The 23,281-nt window shown below is 36.9% G+C and overlaps 1 protein-coding gene across 8 annotated transcripts in view; it reads right to left on the reverse strand.

The window, feature by feature from the left end:
• Positions 1–3,781: 3,781 nt before the first annotated feature.
• The window catches only part of ZMYM5 (zinc finger MYM-type containing 5), a 32,571-nt gene continuing 13,071 nt past the window's right edge, over positions 3,782–23,281 (reverse strand). For 4 of the 8 annotated variants that reach the window (XM_015077759.2, XM_015077762.3, XM_027064488.2 and 1 more), the window contains 4 exons: positions 13,136–13,421; positions 12,435–12,591; positions 11,296–11,508; positions 3,782–5,219 (listed from right to left, as the gene is read on the reverse strand). In XM_015077759.2, coding sequence (XP_014933245.1) covers positions 4,467–5,219; positions 11,296–11,508; positions 12,435–12,591; positions 13,136–13,421 — 1,409 coding nt within the window. In that variant the 3' untranslated portion in view covers positions 3,782–4,466. Of the gene's footprint in view, positions 5,220–11,295; positions 11,509–12,434; positions 12,592–13,135; positions 13,422–20,834; positions 22,494–23,281 lie in introns of those variants that run through there. The other 4 variants (XM_053204218.1, XM_053204219.1, XM_027064490.2 and 1 more) reach the window with 4 other exon arrangements.

Here is a 23,281-nt window from a genome sequence, read left to right on the forward strand (position 1 = left end):
ACTAAGTTAGGGTCTCACAGGTCCTCCCACTCTGCCCTAAGTCAGCTGATTACCCCTTCTAAGGCACCTTGGCCATTCTTTGCATCAGATGACATAGTATTTGTCTTTAAACTTTTCATATACCTCCCTAGGCTAATTCCTTTCACAGTAATGACTGCTTTTTTTAAAGTTTATTATTTTTTATTTTATGAATTAAAAAATATTTTTTAACATTTATTCATTTTTGAGAGACAGAGTAGAGGGTGAGGGTGAGGGGCAGAGAGAGAGAGGGAGACACAGAATCTGAAGCAGGCTCCAGGCTCTTCAGCACAGAGCCCAATGCAGGGCTAGAACCCACAAACCATGAGATCGTGACCTGAAGTTGGACACTCAACCGGGTCACCCAGGTACACCATAACCTTCTTATGTTTTAAATGTCCATGGGATCTCAAGTGATTCTTTTTTTTTTTTTTTAAGTAATCTCCAGACCCAACATGGGGCTCAAACTCATGACCCCAAGATCAAGGATTCCACACTCCACTGAGCCAGCTAGTTGTCCTTCCACTGATTCTTGATATTGGTTACTTTTACTTTTTAAAAATTATTTATTTCGAAAAAGAAAGAGTGTTTGCACACACATGAGCAGAGGAAGGGCAGAGAGAGACAGAGAGGGAATCCCAGGAATGCTCCATGTTGTCAGCTAAGAGCTCATCTCGATCTCAAACCATGAGATCATGACCTCAGCCAAAACCAAGTCAGATGCCTAACCAACAGAACCACCCAGGTGCCCCTATTAATTTGGTTTTTATTAATTTGTAGGCACATGAATTATTAACGTCTTTTTTTTTTTAAGCTTAAAATGTGGGGCTTGAACTCATGACCCTGAGATCAAGAGTCACATGCTCTATCAACTGAGCCAGTGAGGTGTCCCATGAAAGTCTTTTAGTATCTACATGTGTGAGGTGAGTCTGATTTCCCAGGTTTTAGGTCTCCCTTGCTTTATCTGTATAGAAGCAAACCGGATTATCTGCTCTTCATTCTAGATGTGACTTCCAGAACGCTCTAGATTTAAAATCACTGTTGCTTAAAAAAAAAAAAAAAAAAAATCATTTACAAGCTTTTGAAAACCTTTTATTGTCCTCAATATTACACCACTATTTTCCTAACCTAATTTTCTAAACACAAAGACTTGGGTACTTGGCTTAGATTCTTCTTTCAGCCATAGTTATATTCTCAAATTCTTAATCTCATCCTAACACAGGCATACTTTATAATTCAAAGTTATAGAACACTATTCCATTTCTACAATTTTGTACTTCATGTTGTTTTTGTCTACAACTTTTCCCTATTATCTGCCACTCATGATTGCAGCTACCAATACATGATGTGCCAAGGAGTTGCAGTTTTAAAATAAAAGCAATGGGGAACTTCAAAGCTTTGAAACAGAAGAGTGACATGGCCTGAAATTATAAAGCATTACTCTTTATTGACGTCTTTACTTCAATCACTTATCCACTTTTCCATCCTATGTAGCAAATTTTACCTTGTATATATAAAATAGCTATTAGCGGCTCTTACTGGCTTTCAGCACTGAGATGGGGCAGGGGTGGGTCTAGGAATCACAGGAAGAAAATGGCAAAATGTAAGAATTTTAAAGACAGAAAATCTGAAAAAAATTACAAAAATATTTTCACTTGCCTTCTGTGAAATGAGAAAACCAATAGATTGCCATTTCTTTTCTTTTTTTTTTTTTTTAAGTTTACTTATTTTGAGAGAGACAGAGACAGCACAAGTAGGGAAAGGCAGACAGAGAGGGGGAGGAGGAAATCCTAAGCAAACTCATGAACTGGGAGTTCATATCCTGAGCTGAAACCAAGAGTTAGACGCTTCACCAACTGAGCCACCCAAGTGCCCCTGCCACTTCTTATGGACTGTTATTCTGAATTGTCTTTACTAATTTTTGACATTAAATTAGTGGCAGGAGATAATATTTCCTAATGCCTGTTCTCAATGAAATTAAAAAGATGAAAACAAATGCTGGGTATAGTCCAGACCACTGCTGACAAATTCTTCTGTAGGGAAAGTAGGAGATGGTAACAAGACTTGAACTGTTTTCTTCCTTTTATAGTGAGAACATACTCATCTTATAAAAAAAACAAAACAAAACTTGGGGCACATGGATGGCTCAGTTGGTTAAGCATCTGGCTTCGGCTCAGGTCATGATCTCATGGTTCTTGAGATCGAGCCCTGTGTCCAGCTCTGCACTGATGGTGCGGAACCCGTTTGGGTTTCTCTCTCTCCCCCGTCTCTCCCTCCCCACCCCCTCTCTCTCAAAATAAAAAATTAACTTAAAAAAACAAAAACTTGATAAGGCGGAAAAAAATCATTCCCCTGCCTGGAGATGTTTGTTTTTATTATGTTCTGAATTTAGTTGATTTTTCCCTCAACATTTTATGAATATTATGAAAACTTTTACACAGCAAAAAGTTGAATGAGAAATTTACAGTAAATATGGAAAAACCCAGCCTCTAATTTTTTTTTTTTTTTTTTTTTAAGATTTTGAAAGAGAGAGAGAGAGAGAGCTGAAGGGACAGAGAGGGAGAGAGCAGGAATCCCAAGCAGACTCCACACCATCAGTGTGAGTCCCATACAGGGCTCAAACTCACGAACCATGAGATCATGACCTGAACCGAAATCAAGAGTTGGACGCTTAACTGACTGAGCCATGCAGGCACCCAAGCATCTACATCTTTTGAATTTTTTTAATGTTTATTATTATTTTTTTTTTGAGAGAGAGAACACATATGCACACATGTGAGCAGAGGAAGGGCAGGGAGAGAGGGAGAAAGAGAATCCCAAGCAGGTTCTGTGCTATTGGCACAGCCTGATGCAGGGCTCCAACTCATGATCACGAAATTATGACTTGAGCCAAAATCAAGAGTCAGACACTCACCAATTAAGCCATCCAGGCTCCCCCAAATTTTTCACATTTAATTCATTACTACATCAAGAGTTTATGGTGCCTCATAGTATGGTGAAAAAATAAATAAGAATAAATAAATAAATAAATAAACAAATAAATAAATAAAATAAGAATTTAAAGGACAGGATTTAATTTTGTTTTCTCAATGGATAAATTTGATGTTTTTGCAAATTATCTTAAGTAGCCACTGGTTGATTTAATTAGTTTGCTCAGATACCACTGATAACAAGCGTCTATCGAATATAACCATATAATGTCATTCAATTAGCGGTAAGTTTTAGTGAAATAATGGGCACATTAAACATTTGGAAAGGAACTTCAAATCCTGTGTTATATTCTCTAGGGTATTCTCTTAGGCCTTTAAGAGTAAATTGGATTTTTGGTAACGTCCCAAAGCCTCATTCAGATCCAACTCTGAAAGACTGAAATGATCAAGTTGTCAAAAAACAAAATGGTTATAATACATTAATGATAATGATTTTTGTGGGTCCTCTAATAATAGTTTTAAGCACTGGCATCAGTGACAGAGTCTCCAAGTACTCCTAGTGTCACTCACCAAAAAGAATACACCTAGTTCTGCTCTAGTCATCGTTCATTTGTCATTCTGTTTCAAAGCTTTGAGACAAAGCCCAGTATATGTAAGAATTTAATATATGATAAAGTCGGTATCCAAAATCAGATATAAAGGGAGAATTACTAAATATATAGTAATGGGAGCACTGATCATTTGAAAAAGTGGACAGCCTTAATTTTCATTAATGTGTTTCTCAAATTTCAAGCATGTAGTCTTCAGAAGAAAAAAAAAATTGCCACAAAACCTAAAGGTTAACTTAATATATTTTTAATATTTCTTATATTTGTACTAACATAAAAATAGGTATACACTCTTTATTCTTATACTTCTCACACAAGAATAAAATCTAAAATATTTATAAATTAAAGTAAATAAAATGCAAAGTAATCACCTTAATATGAAGTAACAAATAATGCCATTTTGCCCAAATAATAAAACAATGTTTTGCCCAAAAGAAAGAAATTGCAGGTATTTGGTTTAGTAGCAAAAAGCTGCAGTTTCGGATTCCATTCTACTCTCAAACTGTTTCTAAATGTTTTTACTTTAATAATAATGAGAATGTTCACATAGTATCTTGTTCAAACTACTACTGATAAATCTAAGCCTTTCTCTCCTTTTTTCAAAGTAATCAGAACAGAAAATTAACCAAACCTGTCAAATGTTAGCCCTCAAATGCCAATTTTAAAAGGTGTGAATTGATAGAATGAAAAAGTAACAATCGCCTTTATTGAAACCCGCATTAATTACTATTGAATCCAATTAGCTTTAGAATTTGAAACAGAAACATTCTTTACTATTTGCTATTATAATTATTGCTAATGAACTGTTGAAAGTTATAGGAGCTTCACAACAACAAATGGTACTGTTAGGGTTACAGATCTTTTCTGAATAAATGTATGACCTTGTTATGTCAAAACCACATCAGGTATATTATGCGTACAACAAGAGCACACCATCATTTTTCTCATTCTTATGTAATCCATGTACTGCAGCTTCCACAGTTTTATTTTTTTTCAAATCAGATTTTAATTTTGAATACTTAACACTATTGTTAATGTGCATTTCACTTTCCTCGTGTTTGCTAAGAATATGTGATAAATGCTGCCAATCTTTGCACCCATTCTCATTCTTCAATTGATTTTTTCCTTCCCCAAAGAGTTTGCAATACAAACAAAACACAGAATCTTTTGAAGTTGAATAAAGTAACCAGGATCTAGTGGTTTTATCACCATTTGGAAGAATTCGTGTATAATAAGTTTCTGAAAACTTCCTCCCTGTATTGTCTTTTGGAAAGTTAAAATTTCTTACTTGAGGTGGATCGTTTTCAACAAGAATGTCCCGTTGTTTAATATTTAAAACACGGGGCCATGTACCTGGGTCTGCAGAAAGTACAACCGATATAATGGAGTCTTCTGATTTTTTCTCTTCCAGTTGCTCTTGAAATTTATCAGCTATGGTTATAGAAGGTAAATTCACATCCTGTTTGATCAGTGATGTATCATCTGTCCTACATTCTGCCAACACCTGTAGCTCTGAAGTCTTTTCCTTTTTTTCTGGTATTCCCTCTTTTTTTTCTAAAAGAGTATTCAATGATCCATATAATTTCCTTTCATTTTCTTCTCTAATAGCATTCCTTTTTCTGTTTTCTGATGCTGATAAATTTTTTGATTTTGTTTCCATCATCTGGGAGAAACAGATTACAATTTTATGTTAGAATTGTTAAGATTAATGCATATGCCAATGCTCAATAAGCACATGAAAAGTTGCTCATTTGTCATCAAAGAAATATAAATCAAAACCACCACATCCCACTTCACATCCACTAGGGTGACTATAATAAAAGATAAGTGATATAATGGCAAGTGTTGGCAAAGATGTGGAAAAACTGAAACCTTCCTAAGGTGATAGTGCAAATGTAAAATGGTACAGGTACCTTGGAAAACAGCCTGGCAATTTTTGAAAAGTTAAAGAGTTACCATATGACCCACCAATGCCAGAATGAAAATGGAGGTCTACACATATTTGTACAAAGTGTTCACAGCAATGTTATTATTCATAACAGACAAAACGTAGAAATAATTCAAATGTCCATTACTGATGGATAAACAAGAAATGTGGGAAAGGGTGTCTGGGTGGCTCAAGAGTTAAGCATCCGACTTTGGCTCAGGTCATGATCTTGAGGTTTGTGAGTTTGAGCCCTGCGTTGGGCTATGTACTGACAGCTACGAGTCTGGAGCCTGCTTCGGATTCTGTGTCTCCCCGCTTCTGTCCCTCCCATGCTCATGCTCTGTCTCTCTCAATAATAAATAAACGTTAAAAAAAAATGTTTTTATATGTGGGTATTATCCATACAATTAAATAGTATTTGGCAATAAAAACAAGTGAAGTTATATGCTACAACCTGGATGAAACTTGGACACAGTATGATACGTGAAAGCCAGCCACAAAGTATCATATTGTATGATTCCATTTAATAAAGACATAGAACTGATTTTAGAGTCCATAAAATAAAATTTTAAAAAAATCAAAATAACAAAGATGTATATAATGTGAATGCATCCTATTAGCTATAATATTTTTCTACAAAGCACAATTGAACACTGCGTTCAAGTTTAAAAAACTTATAAGAATTTTGTTTTGATTTAATCCTGAAAGCAATATTGGCAGCACTGAAGTAAAAAAAGCAGGAGCAACATAACCAAGTTTGTACTTAGACTGCTCTGATGGTATTATCATTTCAAACTGTAAGGAAGACGAAATGGTACAGAGACAGCCAGGAAACTGTGGTAGTCATTCTGGAAAAGATGATGGTGGCTTCATCTAGGATTATAGGAATAGAGATAGGATAGAGTTGAGAGATATTTAGGAAGTAGAATCTGGATTATTGGTAACTGAGTGACTCTGGAGGTTAAGGAAGGAGGAGTAAAGAATAGCCCTAAGTTTCTGCCTAGGCATCTGACTGAATGGTGAGATAAGGATATGGGAAACAGAATGAAAGCAGGTTTGGAGTTTCAGCTTTAGACATGGAATATGAGGTATTTGTGGAACATTAAAATGGAGATTACAGATGGATGGAATAGTCTGAAATTGAAAGAAATATCTACACACAAAACAACCTTCAAATAAAAAAAGAGGAAAAAATATCATCTACAGATATATTTTAGAAATCATCAAAATATATTAATTAAAACTATGGGATCAAAGGGGCACCTGAGTGGCTAAGTTGGTTAAGCGTCTCACACTTGGTAAGATCAAGCCCCATTTCTCTCAAAATAAACATAAAAACAAGAAAGATCTTACTTTTCCCATAAAAATGATTTGGTACCAATTGATGGAGGATCTTGACCTCACCTCGTTCCATGGACACAACAAGAGAACAGCTACATCTACACAATGAACTCTGAAAATGACCTAAAGACCGCAGCTAATCACAGAGATAAGTCCACACTGACGAGATGTGCTTGGGAACCAAATAAATACCTGGTGTAACTAACCACAAACAAGAGGGACAACACAAGCATGGAGAAAAGAGAGGCTCAGACCCCACACTGTGCACTCTTGACACCGACGATCTGAGTCACTATAACATGTGGCCTTGAAAACCAGCAGGGCTTAACTCCAAAACCTTTAGAAATCAGTGGAGCTGAACCACTGTAAGACTAGGCTCCTTTACTTGCACCCCATTTTCTCTCCCTCCTGTCAGCTGGGAAAGGCTCCTCCCAGAGGAGGGGGCTGTGGTGGTCCTTGTGATAGGGCTCGCCAACCCCCTCTCCACTCACTGCACCCTCTTGGGGTGACTGGGTGAGGGTGTGCTTCCATGTCCTGACCCCCTGTATTCCTGCCATGTTGTGTCTGGCTCATCCCTGCCTGAATAAAGTAATGCCTCTGCGAAAGAAAAGAAAAGAAAAGAAAAGAGAAGAAAAGAGAAGAAAAGAAAAGAAAAGAAAAGAAAAGAGAAAGAAAGAAAGAAGGAAAGGAAGAAAGGAAGGAAGGAAGGAAGGAAGGAAGAAAGGAAGGAAGGAAGAAAGAAAGAAAGGAAGAAAGAAAGAAGGAAAGAAAGAAAGAAAGAAGGAAAGAAAGGAAGGAAGGAAGGAAGGAAGGAAGGAAGGAAGGAAGGAAGGAAGGAAAAAAAAAAGAAAGAAAGAAAAATTCAGTAGGGCTTAAGCCTTGGGAGCTTCAAAAACCAGTGGGTTTAATGCTGGGATAGCAAGAAGATGATAGGAAATGAAGTCCACCCCCTTAAAGGAGTCTATATACTAAATAACTTGACCTGAGACACACCAGAGAAGCAGCGGTTTGAAAAGCATCTGAGGAATACATGAAGATTTACTGACTCCTCTTGGAAAGTGTGCCAGAATAATCTGCAGATTACTCTAGGAAAAGTGCTGATGGGTAGCATTCCCCACCGCCCCCAGCCTAGATAACTGGTTGCTTGCAAAAGCTAACACTAACACTCTCCCTCTAACTTGCTAGCACCGTCTGCCCTGCCCCAGCCAGGACTGGGACCACTCTAAAGTGATTCCTGCCCTAGGGAAGCGGGAAAAATAACACGCCTGCAGTTTCTGCAACTGGGATCCTTACCTGGCTGCACAGGGAGCAAGCCCTGCCCTGCAGCTGTGACAGAAAGGCTAACTGCAAATTGCTAGGCTGAATGCCACCCCACCCACAAATGAGCCCATAACAACTATGACACGCTTCTCAATGGCATCAGAAGCAAATCCTGCCCATTGGGCCCACAGGAAACAAAGCAGGTCATTACAGATGGTTGGGCCAAAGGCAATCGCAGCTCTGTCACAACAGGAGGGCACACACAGCCCACACAAGGGACACCTGGAGCACCTGGTTCTGGTGGCCAGAAAAGACTGGCCAGAAAAGGGCACCACAGGACCTCTTCTATATAAGGCCACTACTTTCAAGACGAGATGTAGCTAACCTTCGTAATACATAGAAACAAACACAGAATATTAGACAAAATAAGGAGATAGAAGAACATGGCCCAAGTGAAAGAACAGGACAAAATCACAATTAAAAAGCTAAATAAAATGTAGATAACCAATATGCCTGATGAAGAATTCATGAATGGTCATAAAGATACTCACTAGACTTGAGATAAGAGTGGATGAACTCAGTAAGCACTTCAACAAAGAGAGAATATAAAAAAGAATGGACTCAGAGCTGAAGAATTTAGTAATTGCAATAGAGGGAATCAATAGGAGATGAGAGGAAGTAGAGCAGATCAGTGATCTGGAAGACAAAGTAATGGAAATCATTCAAGCTAAACAGCAAAAAGAGAAAGGAATAATAAAAAATGAAAAAAAAATTAAGGGAATTCTGCAACATTATTAAGGGTAATGACATTTGCAATATAGGGATGCCAGAAAGGGGAGTGGGTGAGCAAAAACTTATTTCAAGAAATAATAGCTGAAAACATCCCTAATCTGGGGGAAGGAAGCACCGAGAGCCCTCAGATCTAGGAAGCACCAAGAGCCCCTTACAAGATGAATTCAAAAAGGGCCACACCAAGACACATCATAATCGAAATGGCAAAAAGTAATGATAAATACGGAACTTTTAAGACAACAAAACAGTTACATACAAGGGAAACCCCATAATGCTACCGGCTGATTTTTCAGCAGAAACATTGCAGACCAAAAGAGTGACAAGATCTATTCAAAGTGCTGAAATAAGAAATCTATAACCAAGAAGACTTTATGCAGCAAGACTATCATTCAGAATACAAGAAACAGTTCCAGACAAACAAAAGTTAGAGTTCATCACCACTAAACCAGCCTTATAAGAAATGTTAAAGGGAATTCTTTAACTGGAAAAAAAAGGCCATAAATGGAAGAAAATTATGAAAAGAAAAATTTCACATGTAAAAGCAAACATACAGTAAAGGCAGTAGGATTAATCACTATGAAGCCAGTATGGAGGTTAAAACACAAAAGTAGGAAATCTATTAGATCTACAAAAATTAATCTAGGAATACACAAAATAAAAGGATATAAAATATGACACAGACATAAAACGTGGAGAAGGTAGTAAAAATGTAGTGCATTCAGAATATGTTTGAAATAAAGCAACCATCAACTTAACAGACTGCTATACACATAAGATGTCATATATGAACCCAATGGCAACCACAACTCAAAACCATCCATACACAATAAAAAAGAAAGGAATCCAACCATAACATTAAAGAAATCCATCAAACCACAAGGAAAGAGAGCAAGAGAGGATGTAACAATTGTAAATATCTATGCACCAAACATAGGAGCACCTAAATATTTAAAGCAAATGTTAACAGACATAAAGGAGAAATTGCCAGTAACACAGTAATAGAGGGGACATTAACATCCCACTTGCATCAATGGATATATCATCCAGACTGCAAATCAACATGAAACTGTGGCTTTGAATGACACATTAGACCAGATGGATCAAACAGGTATATATAGAACATTTTATCCCAAACCAGCAGAATACACATTCAAGTGCACATGGAACATTCTCCAGGACAGATCATATGTTAGGCCACAAAATAAGTCTCAGTAAATTTAAGAAGAATCAAATCGTATGAAGCATCTTTCCTGACAACAACAGTATGAAACTACAAGTCAATTATAAGAAAAAAATGGGAAAAAACAGAAACACATGAAGGCTAAACAACATGCTACTAAACAATCAATGGGTCAATGAAGAAATCAGAGGAAATAAAAAAAAATACATGGAGACAAAATGCCAGTAGTCCAATATCTTTGAGATACAGCAAAAACAGTTCTAAGAGGGAAGTTTACAGCAATACAGGTCTATTTCAAGAAACAAGCCAAATCTAAAACAATTTAACCATATACATAAAAGAGCTAGAGAAAGAACAGTGAGCTGAAAGCTAATAAAATAATAAAGATAAGAGTACAAATAAATTTAAATAAGGATTGGAAAAACAATAGGAGAAAAAAAAAAAAAAACAATGGGTGGCTCAGTCAGTTGAGCATCTGACTCTTGATTTTGGCTCAGATCATGATGCCAGGGTCATGGAATAAAGCCCTGTGCTGGGCTCCACTCTGAGCATGGAGCCTGCTTGAGATTCATTCTCTCCCTCTCTCTCTCTCTCTCTCACCCCCCTGGCCCCTCTACCCCCTTGTACGTGCTCTCTCCAAAAAAACAAAACAAACAAACAAAAAAAGAATAACGAAACCAGGAGCTGGTTCTATGAAAGATAAACAGAACTGATAAAGCATTAGCTACTCATTAAAAAAAAAAAAAACTCAAATAAAATCAGAAATGGGAAGAAATAATGACACTACAGTAATACAAAAGATTATAAGGAGATACAATAATAAAAAATTAAATGCTGACAAACGGACAACATAAAAGATACAGGTAAATTCCAGAAACATATATAATCTTCCAAAACTGAGTCAGGAAGAAATAGAAAATTTGAACAGACTGATAATAACTAGTACTGAAATTGAATCAACAAAAAACTCTCAACAAAAGTCTAGGACTCACTTCACAGGTGAATTCCACCAAGCATTTATGTTAATACCTATTCTTTTCAAGCTATTCTAAACCACAGAAGAGGAAGGAAGACTAGCTTGGAACAATCGATTGATTTCAATACTCATTTGAGATGCGATAGCTCAGTGACTGACAAAAATGGAACTAAATGAGATTCTAAGATAAATCTGATTAATGTAAGCTAACAGGGAAAAGCTATTGTATACTTAATCATTTAAAATGCATTGAAAATAATTACCTGTTTATATTCATTAACACAACTTTGGCAGCAAAATCTTGTCTGCTGACCTTCAATCATCAGGACATGGTTTCCAGCACTTTTACTAGGCAAGTACTCTCCACACTGTTCACAGCAATTCATTATTAGACCATTGGCTAACCTGTACTTATTAAAGCACTGGTTACTGCACAGTTTATGTACTACATTATTAACGCTGACTTCATGACGAATCTAAAAGAAAAGCCAGAATTTATTAAATAAATGAGTCAGATTAGCACAGTAAGCAAGGAGATAACTAGTTTCTTCAAAAGAAACAATCTCTAATAATTTCTCAGTGGAAGAAATATTCAGGGAAAAGAGTAAAAATTACATTTTGTTATTCTTTCATTTTTATCTTTGATCTTACAATAAAGTAAGATTCATGGAACAAAAAGCTGTAAGGTCAGTAATAACTTCCCCAGAGACACTTAAAAACTAGAGGAAACAAACTGTTTAGAAGATTTTGATACAACCTAATTAAAAGAAATGGATTGGTAATTTTTGTTATTATAAACTTCACTGCCCTAGAAAATTCATGGAAGGTGCTATTACTATATTCAGGATGGTGTCTGTATATGCATAAATAAGATGGTTCTCGCTTTGCTCAGCTCTGTGGTAACTGAGATAAAATCATGCCCTCAATTTGCATGGCTCCAAGGAACACCAAATTCAGTTGCCAAGGCGTTTGTTACGTAAAGACTGCCTGTATGCATGTTTCCTCTTTAGGCAACTAGAAAGATGGCAATACCACTTAAGAAACGTGAAGTTTTCAACACACTTACACTCCACTCGTTCTACATATTCTTGTACCAGGATTGGTTGCTTCCTTCATGTCCTGAAACTACACTTTATTATTTTGAGTGGCTAGTAAGAACAAAATTCACCATTACTTTGTTTAGGAGTATATCCACTTCCATGGAAATAGCTGTGTACTTTCCATAGCATGCAAATGGGATATTTGTTCACAAAACAGTTCTAACATATCCTCATCCTTTCCTTTAACTTCATTGTGTAGATCCAGGACGTGCGTATTATGTAGATGGCAGAACATATAATAACACTTAAAATTATCCTTGTTAACCTACATAGTAGCTTAAATATGATATAAAAATCCAGACCTCTGTTAGCTTACTACAGATTATACATCTTGATTTATTAACTCTTTTTCTAAGATTCTGGTTGTCTTCACAGGGAGGCAAAGATGTACGACAAAATTCTTGGGAGGATTCTTTTGACTCAACTTGAACAGTAGTAGCTTTTTTTGTAGGTGCATCTCTGAAACACAAGGGACAGATGAGACTTAAGAATATTACATTTTAATAAAAGTCAAATATATGAACAAGAAATGACATTTTTCATTTTCTCAGGATTTAATCCTAGGAATCAACTGTAATTTTTGGATCTAGCAAAACCCACCTTTGGTTTCACTGTCAAGAGTTCCTAAATAGTACAGCAAGAGATGATTTGGAGGTAAAAACATTTTGTAGCACAAGAACCTTCTCACAGGTTATGATTTTTGAAGGACTCAAAAAAGGTGGTAGCAACTTGGTAGAACGAAGGTAAAAGATGGGAAGGAGCAAGGCAAAGTCAGTGGCAGAGAGAGGGTCAATTTTTACATTTTCCTTTCCTGCCAAGAGTAAGGACAGCACAAATGAACTCACAGCTCTGACACACTCTAGGATAACTCAAGCTCAATAAACTTGAAGATATCTCTGCAACAACTGTATCCATGAATCTATACAGCTCTCAATTACATTCAACACACATCTATACTGCCAGTATTCAATTATATGGAGCCAGGTTGAAAAGTACAGCTTACTTTTTACATATTACATTGCGTTTCTTTGGAGTGCGCTTATGAGAGAAGGAAGAAAGGCAGGTGGTAGAACAAAAGAGGTGAGCTGATCCTTTTCGTTGATAAGCTGTCTGTCCCTTCTGTAAAGGTTTTTTGCAGTGTGCACAAGTGATTTTAGCTGGTTTAGTAAGTTGCTGTTGGACTGAAGACTGGAAAATCTGCTTAGGAAGGGAGGCCACTGGTGATAAAGAATCCACCCCTGGCTGTTTCTGATTACGGGGAAATGATGCTGACTGGGAGATCCAAGAATCTTAAAAATAAAACATACAAGAAAAAGTCATGGAACAATTCAAAATTCACATCAGAAAAATATTTTAAAATTTTCATTTTGCAAGTTTAACAGAATAGTGAGGCAGCCCTATAAGCAAATGGTCAGAGCCAGGCAACCCTGTGGCACAATCCCAGGGGAACTATCCACTTTGAATTCTTTTTTCATTTCATTTTATTTATTTAATTTACATTCAAGTTAGTTAGCATATAGTGCAATAATGACTTCAGGAGTAGATACCAGTGATTCTTCACCTATGTATAACACCCAGTGCTCATATCAACAAGTGCCTTCCTTAATGCCCCTTACCCATTTAGCCTGTCCCCCCTCCCGGAGGCAACCCCTCCAGCAACCCTCAGTTTGTTCTCTGTAGTTAAAAGTCTCTTATGTTTTGTTCCCTTCCTTGTTTTTATATTATTTTTGCTTCCCTTACCTTATGTTAAGCTGTTTTGTATCTTAAATTCTTCATATGAGTGAAGTAATATGAGATTTGTCTTTCCCTAATTTCACTTAGGATAATACCCTCTATTCCATCCACATAGTTGCAAATGGCAAGATTTCATTCTTTTTGATTGCTGGGTAATACTCCATTGTACATATACCACATCTTCTTTATCCATTCATCCATCGATGGACATTTGGGCTCTTTCCATACTGTGGCTATTGTCGATAGCACTGCTATAAACATGGGGGTGCATGTGCCCCTTTGAAACAGCACACCTGTATCCCTTGGATAAATACCTAGTAGTATAATTGCTGGGTCATAGGGTAGTTCTGTTTTTAATTTTTTGAAGAACCTCCATACTGTTTTCCAGACAGGCTGCACCAGTTTGCATTCCCATCAGCAGTGCAAAAGAGGTCCTCTTTCTATGCATCCTCACCAACATCTGCTGTTGTCAGAGTTGTTACTGTTAGCCATTCTGACAGGTATGAGGTGGTATCTCATTGTGGTATTAATTTGTATTTCCCTGATGATGAGTCATGTTCAGCATCTTTTCATGTGTCTGTTAGCCATCTGAATGTCTTCTTTGGAGACGTGTCTATTCATGTTTTTGTCCATTTCTTTGTTGGATTATTTGCTTTTTGGGTGTTGAGTTTGGTAAGTTCTTTATAAATTTTGGATACTAACCCTTTATCTGATATGTCATTTGCAAATATCTTCTCCCATTCTGTTGGCTGCCTTTTAGTTTTGCTAATTGTTTCATTTGCTGTGCAGAAGCTTTTTATTTTGATTAGGTCCCAATAGTTCATGTTTGCTTTTGTTTCCCTTGCCTCCGGAGACGTGTTGAGCAAGAAGTTACTGCAGCCAAGGTCAAAGAGGTTTTTGCCTGCTTTCTCCTCTAGGATTTTGATGGCTTCCTGTCTTACGTTTAGGTCTTTCATCCATTTTGAATATGTTTGTATATGGTGTAAGAAAGTGGTCTGGGCTCATTTTTCTGCACGTCGCTGTCCAGTTTTCCCAGCACCACTGGCTGAAGACACTATCTTTATTCCATTGGACATTCTTTCCTGCTTTGTCAAAGATTAGTTGCCCATACGTTTGTGGATCCATTTCTGGGTTCTCTATTCTGTTTCATTGATCTGAGTATCTGTTTTTGTGCCATTTGTTTATTTTAGAGAGAGAGTAAGCAGGGGAGGGCCAGAGAGGGGGACACAGAATCCAAAGCAGGCTCTAGGCTCCGAGCTATCAGCACAGAGCCTGATGCAGGGCTCAAACTCACAAGCTGTGAGATCATGACCTGAGCCGAAGTCAGAAGCTTAACCAACTGAGCCATCCAGATGCCCCTATCCACTTTGTATTTGAACGATACTCTATTGTGCCCAAACTGTAAATGGTGGCCCTTGAATCGTGCAATGCGGTAGTTATCAATTCTTAAGGACCCTAGGTTCAAAATGCATTTCCTAACTTACTGGATGGTGCAAGTACATTAAATTGTGTTTTGGTTTTCTCAACTACAAACTGGAAATGATATCTAACTCATCAGAGTGTTATGAAGACTAAATGAGATAATGCATATAGTAAAGCAGTATGTTTGGTACACAGGGCATTTGCAAAAAAAATATTTAGCCACTTTTTTGTCTCAAAGAAGAAAGTATTAATATATTACAAAATAAAGCAAAAAAGATAAATACAGAATCTGGTATGTGATGTCCATTTTCATAACCACTTCCCCCTAATACGAAAAATATAAAGCATAGAAAAGAAAAAATTTTACAGTGACCACTCATATGCCCACCAAGTCTATTCTCTCCTCTTTTACTATTTTTGCTTTATCAACATCTATTCATCCCTCTAAACAATGTGTTTTTTGTATTTCAAGCATCATTATACTCCCCTGTAAAATACTTCTTATTCATTTTATTTTAGAGAGCGAGAGCAAAAGCAGAAGAGAGGGACAGAGGGTGGGGAGCAGGGAGAGAGAGAGACAGAATCTTAAGCAGGCTTCATGCTCAGCACGGAGCCCAATGTGGGGCTCGATTCCACGACCATGAGACCACTGACATAAGCCAAAATTAAGTCGGATGCTCAGCTGACTGGGCCACCCAGGCACCACTATTTATTTTAAATTTCATTTATTCATTTTAAGTAAGCTCTACACCCAATGCGGGGCTTGAACTCATGATCTCAATATCAACAGCTGCATGCTCTACCAACTGCACCAGCCAGGCACCCTTCCAAAATACTTTTTAAAGCAACTCTTTCTACAGTTTCTTCTCAGCCTTCTAAATATTATTTCATAATCATTAATATAGGTGATGGATTATTCTGCAAAGTCTCAGTTTTCCTAACTTCACACACGGACTCCTCCATCATATATTATTGTTAGCTTCAAAATGGTACAATATTATGTACAGGTAGTAATGTTTCTCAAACTTTAACATTCACGAGATCACCTAAGAATCTTGTTTAAACAGAGACTCTAAGGGTGCCTGGCTGGCTCAGTCAGTAGAGCATACAACTCTTGACCTCGAGGCTGGGAGTTTGGGCCCCACAATAGGTGTAGAGATTACTTAAAAGTCAAATATTTAAAAATATATACATACATACATGCACATAGATTCTAAATCAACAGGTTTAGGGAAGGGCCTGAGGTTCTGCATTTCTTTCTTTTTTTTTAATGTTTATTTTTGAGAGAGAGAGAGAGAGAGAGAGAGAGAGAGAGAGCGAGCGCATGCGCACATGCAAGCTCAGGGGAGGAGCAGAGAGAGGGAGACAGAAGATCTGAAGTAGGCTCTGTGCGGACAGCAGAGAGCCTGATGCAAGGCTTGAACTCACAAACCGTGAGATTATGACCTGAGTTGAAGTCGGATGCCTAACCGACTGAGCCACCCAGGTGCCCCAGGGTTCTTTCTGCCTTTCTAACTAACTCTTGCATGATGATGAAGCTTTGAGGCCCTAGAGTACTGAATTATTCTGTCACCTCTCTTCAAAAATAGCTTTGGTCATTAACAAGAAGTCTATGGCCCCCCTCCACCTATCACATCCTCAAAGGCCTTTCAAAGTACTACTAACATTAACAACTATACTTTCAGTTTTAAATTACCCACCTACTGCTTCTAATTTTCTTTGTCCTATTTCAAGATACCTTTATCTTACAAGCAAAAATAGAATGAACAAGTAACAAAAGCAACTCTCTCAGACCATAGGATGACATGCTGGCAAATACAGAATATAGTACAATGAACTTTTTCTTTTTATCACCTAGTACTCAGAAGTTTCATTACTACTCAATTTTCCTACTTCTGAACCATTCCAAAGAAAACAAAAATTACATATTCATCTATATAACAAATATAGGTTGTGTATCATCTTCTTCTGGGATCAAAGTTCCCTGCGTATCATCTAGATACCAAACTAGATTTAATAAATGACAGAAACAAAGGATAGGAACCATTACAAGATTTGTTATTACCATTAATATGGGAGAAATAAGAACCCCAAAGAAAAAAATACTGGTTTTTGTAATTTTGGGGAGTTATCCATACTTAAGGGAAGCATATTTATATACAACTACGGAATGTGAGACATCAATGTATGCTCAGGACAATAATTAGATTCTGAAATTTCTTTTTCACTTTAGCTTTGGTGCGTAAAGCAAATGCTTCCTTTGTTAATACCACAACTATTTGTTTTCTGGAAATTTCAGAGTTTCTTATTTCATCAAATTTTTATTTTATTTCATTTTATTTTTGGTATTTGTGTCTACAGGTTAAACTTAACCTCTCAATCAAATTCTTCCATATCCTACCCCAAGTATGTTTTAAGAGAAGGGGCCAAGTAGATTATTTGGTACAAATCCCTCATTATATGCAAGGAAAATTAAGACCTAGAAGTTACATTACTTATCTAAAAATCTAATAAACATTAGACACACTATTGACTTTCAGGTGTTCTTCATTTCTTCCTGCATCTAAACTCTTCTGCCTAAAAAATATTTTAGTATTTCTTTAGTGTTGGTCTGCTAGTGAAAAGTTCTTTTGGTGTCTCAGTGGGGTTTGTTTGTTTTTGCATGTTAAAGAATAACATGTATGCATAAAGTTTATAAATCTTAAGTGTGGAGCTCAATTAAATTTTTTATAATGAATATACTTGCATGACTACCATCCAGAAGCCTGGCTTTTCTCACTGAATAATTTCCTGCCTTTCCCACAAGCCATCCGTATTATGACCTCAAAGATTAGTTTTCTCTTTTTTTTTTTTGAAATTCACATACATAAAATCCTACAGTATGTACTCTTTTGTGCCTGATTACCTTAACTCAACATCTTGTCTGTAAATTTCATTCACACTGAATATATAGTTCATTATTTTGCACTGCTGTTGAAAATTCCATTATGTGGCTAGTACTATTTATCTGCCCTATTTTTTTTAAGTTGTATTTATTTAAGTAATCTCTACACCCGTTGTGGGGTTCAAACTCACGACCCCAAGATCCCAAGCTGCTTGCTCTTCCAACTGATCCAGACAGGCGCCCCATCCATCCTGTTGTTGATGGACATTTGGATTGCTTCCAATTTTGACTATGATTTCTATATATGTCTTCTAATAGTTTCTTAATGTATTTATCCTGCTTGGGATTTGGATTTGTAAATGTTCTTTAATTTGTAAGTTAATGCTTTCTCTCCATTTTAGAAAATTCTCAGTTGTACCTCTTCTGTCTTGTTTCTTTCCGGAACATTAAATACATGTCCTCTTCATCAAGTGTCATACATCTTCTACATTCTTTTCTGGATTTCCACCCTTTTGACTTCTCTGATTCAATCTGGATGATTTTCTCTGAGATTTCTTCCAGTTCACTTACAACTCTTCAGCTTTGCCCAGCCTGCAGTTAAAATGATTAGTTCCTTAGAATCTTTGTCTGATAATCCTATTATCTGGATCCCAAAACCTTGCTTCTATTGTCAGTTTTCCTCTTGATTTCTGGCGTATGGCCTTGGATCTTCATGCTGCTGATTGCTTTTCATGCTGTTTGTATGAAAAACTGAAGGGCACCTAGTTGGCTCAGCTGGTTGAGCATCTGACTTTGGCTCTGGTCATGATCTCACAGTTCCTGAGTTTGAGCCCCCACATCAGGCTCACTGCTGTCAGCGCAGAGCCCACTTCAGATCTTCTGTCCCTCACTGACTTGCACTCTCTCAAAAATAAACAAACAAATAAAAAACTGAAAAAAATTTGAGGCTCTGGATTAGGTCAGCATCCCAAACTAAAGGTTGGAAAGGTTGTGTCTGTTGGTTTGGGGTTTTTTTGTTTTTTTTTAAAAATGTTTTAAAGTTTATTTTGAGACAGAGACCATGCGAGTTGGGGAGAAGTGGGGGGGGGGGGGGGTGGAAGACAGAGACAGAGACAGAGACAGAGAGAGAGAGAGAGAGAGAGAGAGAGAGAGAACCCCAGCCAGGCTCTGTGCTGCTAGCACCAAGCCTAATACAGGGCTCGAATTCACAAAACAGAGAAATCATGATCTGAGCCCAAACCAAGAGTCAGATGCTTAAGCAATTGAGCCAGAATTCACAAAACAGAGAAATCATGATCTGAGCCCAAACCAAGAGTCAGATGCTTAAGCAATTGAGCCACCCAGGTGCCCCATGTTTGTTTTTTTACCAGTATCCCTCTTTGTGGGCCTCTGTGAATCTACTCAAAGTTCCACTTAGATTTTCAGCCTTTCTCTGCAGTTTTTTCTGGAACTGAACACACACCCACAAGAGAAAAGCAGCCACAAGTAACAGATTACTTCTCAGAGGCTCCTTCTCTTAGATCTTAGAGCCCTCATTTTTCCACTATATTTATATGAGCAGAAATATAATGCCCTAAAATCAGAATAATGGCCAGAAATGTTTATAATGCAATAAAAAATAAAACAGATGCAAGAGCAATTTCTACATTGTAGGTATTTTCTGTGATGAGATTTTTGCTGTTTATATAAAGATAGGTGATGAATATATAACTTTCACTGAAATAGAGTCAACACTAAAAGTTAATGTAAGGATTAAATGATTCAAAGGTCCAGTCAATGGACAATAATCTTATTTTTATAAGATGAAATGCAAAATTTTATGTGTACTTTATGCAAAGCCATAATTTTGTATGATGAAATTTGAACCTATAAGCCCTGGATTTTTATGTAACTCAACTCCAAAAATCTTCATCTTGCTCTTTTTTTTTTCCTTTTTTGGAAATCCTTCAATTTTTAGACGTAGAACACACAGATAAACTAAAATAAGACACTCTGGAGAAGCTCTAAGTAACAAAAATTATAATAATAATGTAATTGGTGCCATCTTCTTCTAGAAGTCCGGTAGAAATTAGTTTTACTAATGCTAATAGCAAGCAAAAGCAAAAACAAAACCTAGGGCCAATACTAAAATTAGACAACTATTACTATGCTTGCTATATTCAAGTTAAAGAGGGAAAAATAGCAACAATGACAAAAAGACTGTCCTTTTCACAGTTGACCAACACTTAAGAAAGCTTCAAACATTTACAAATTTTTTTAATTTATTATTTTTTTAAAGCAATCTCTACACCCAACGTGGGGTTTGAACTCACAACCCTTAGGTCAAGAGTTGTACACTCCAACAATTGAGCCATCCAGAAGCCCCAGCTTCAAACATCACTCTTCACTTGACAACTTGGTAAACATTCTTTTTAGAATTCTACACGGTTATTATTTAAAAAAAATTTTTTTTTTCAACATTTATTTATTTTTGGGACAGAGAGAGACAGAGCATGAAAGGGGGAGGGGCAGAGAGAGAGGGAGACACAGAATCGGAAACAGGCTCCAGGCTCTGAGCCATCAGCCCAGAGCCTGACGTGAGGCTCGAACTAACAGACCGCGAGATCGTGACCTGGCTGAAGTCGGACGCTTAACCGACTGCGCCACCCAGGCGCCCCTACACGGTTATTATTTAAAGGATATAGTTCTGTCACTTTTGTCCCCAAAAACAGAATTTTAGAGAGCTCAGGAACACTGTAAATTCATCCACCCTTCATAAACAATAGAAATTTGTTGTCATATATCATAAACAGTTTAAACATATGTAGTTAAGAACATCTCCATTTAGATGAATGAGTGTCAATTGAGCCATGTAATGTTTTGTTGTATTTTAAAATCACTGATACTTTAAATGATAAGAAAATATAAAAATGTAAAATACACTTTGAATTAGTAAGATAAAGGGATGACAAGCCAAGAGTGATCAAAACCACTTCCAAATAACATTTGCAAGTCTCAATTATAGCCACAATTTCAGTGGAATGATGGTATAGCATCTAACTACAGGATGCTTTTTATATTATCAGTCTATGCTATGCTTTTAAGTTGAAAAGCATCTTACTTATCCACATTTACCAATAAATACACAACTTAAACTTATTCAGAAGGTGAAAAATGGCCAAGGTTGAAACATAAAAAAATACATGGCAAGGTTTCTGGTTTTAACTGCACTTAAGAGCTTATATATACATAAGATGGAATTCATGCTTACACAAATAGCTATTTAAAATTTAATAAATAATTCTAAAATAAAATGTAAGTAAAAGAAATACACAGATCCAAAAGGATGATTTTCAATGGACATTATTTCAAGTCTTCAACATCTTCAATTGTTTCATCAAAGAGATCACAAGTTTTCATGATATGATTTCTCAGGTTTAATTCTTATTCAATAAACAAAAGATGTACATAATAATAAATAGATGCAAACATAAATTCATAAAAAGTATGCAAATATATTTTTTAAAATTCAATGATGTGTAAATTAAGATGACACCACCTTTTAATGATCAGTTCAGCAAACATTAACACTCCTACCCCCAAGCTTACAATATGGAGAAAAAATTTATGCTGTAAGGAAAGTAATACCATTTTTTGGTGGGGGCAATTTTGCATTAACCATCAAAACCTTTAAAAATACATTGATGAGGAGGCACCTGGGTGGCTCAGTCAGTTAATCGTCTGACACTTGACTTCAGCTCAGGTGATAATCTGAGGTTGTGGGCTCCACGCTGGGAAAGGAGCCTGCTTAAGATTCTCTCTCCCACTTTGGCCCCTCCCCCATACATGTGCTCTCTTTCTCTCTCAAAAAAAACCAACTAAAATTATTAAACTAAATGAAAAATAAAAATATGTTGACACTTTGACTTAACAATTCCACCTACAGAAACTTTTCTAAAGAAGTGTGTCAACTTACAGAGATATTCATGAAAAACCTGTTTACAATTGCAAAGACTAGAAACAACTTCAAATAACAAATGATTATATAAACATAAAAAAGATAATTATATCTGACAAGAACTAATAATGATGAAACGTCAAATGCCCCCCTACCCTAACCCCAGGTCAAGAACAAAGCAAGGCTCTATACTCTCACCATTTCTATTCAACACTGTATTAGAAAAAGAAATAATAGGGCATCTGTGAGGCCAAACTATTTCCATAATAATACTAAGATTATTTGCATTTTTCACTGTTGGCATTTACAATAATGGTAACAAAAGCAGCGATGGGTATAACTGCTGGCAGTGGAACTGAACTGTATTTCTTCACTACCATATATCTGAGAAAAGAAAAAGTATCACCTTCACTTATTTATGGTTGTTATTCCAACACCAAATGGTCAATACAATTCTAATACTAACCAGGAGTTAGCCTCAGACCCCAAAGGTTTAAATGGCATAGCCCCCAACAAGATTGCCAGTCATTTCAGATGCCACCCATACTTCTGCCCAACTGGCTATAAATCAAGGAGGTTCCCGATTTAGTTATCCTCTCGGCTTTGATAATTTGCTAGAATGACTCATAGAACTCAGAGGAGCTCTATACTTACAATCACAGTTTTTTTTCCCCCAAGTTTTATTTATTTTTGAGAAAGAGAGAGAGAGAGAGAGAGAGAGAGAGAGAGAGAGAGAGAGAGAGAATCCCAGGCAGGCTCTGTGCTGTCAGCGTAGAGCCCAATGCAGGGCTCAACCCACAAACAGTGAGATCATGACCTAGGCTGAAATCCAGAGTCAGAGGCTTAACGGATTAAGCCACCCAGGTGCCCCACAATCACAGTTTTAATATAAAGGATACAAATCAGGACCAATCAAATGAGATAAAGAAGGGTAAAGCTTGGAAGGTCCCAAATGCAGAGCTTCTGTGCCTACTCTCTCTGGAGCAGGTGTGTTACCTACCTGGCACATTGATAAGCTCAACAACCAGGAAGCTGCATTGAGTTTCAGTGTCTAGCTTTTACTGGTGTTTCATTGCATAGGTATGACTGACAGACTTATTCACTGCATGTGACTGAACTCAATGTCTAGCCTTCCTCTCCTCCCTAGAGGCTGGACTGGCTAAAACCTCCAA

This window comes from Acinonyx jubatus, chromosome A1 (genome assembly GCF_027475565.1).
Source record: "Acinonyx jubatus isolate Ajub_Pintada_27869175 chromosome A1, VMU_Ajub_asm_v1.0, whole genome shotgun sequence".
Taxonomy (NCBI): domain Eukaryota; kingdom Metazoa; phylum Chordata; class Mammalia; order Carnivora; family Felidae; genus Acinonyx; species Acinonyx jubatus.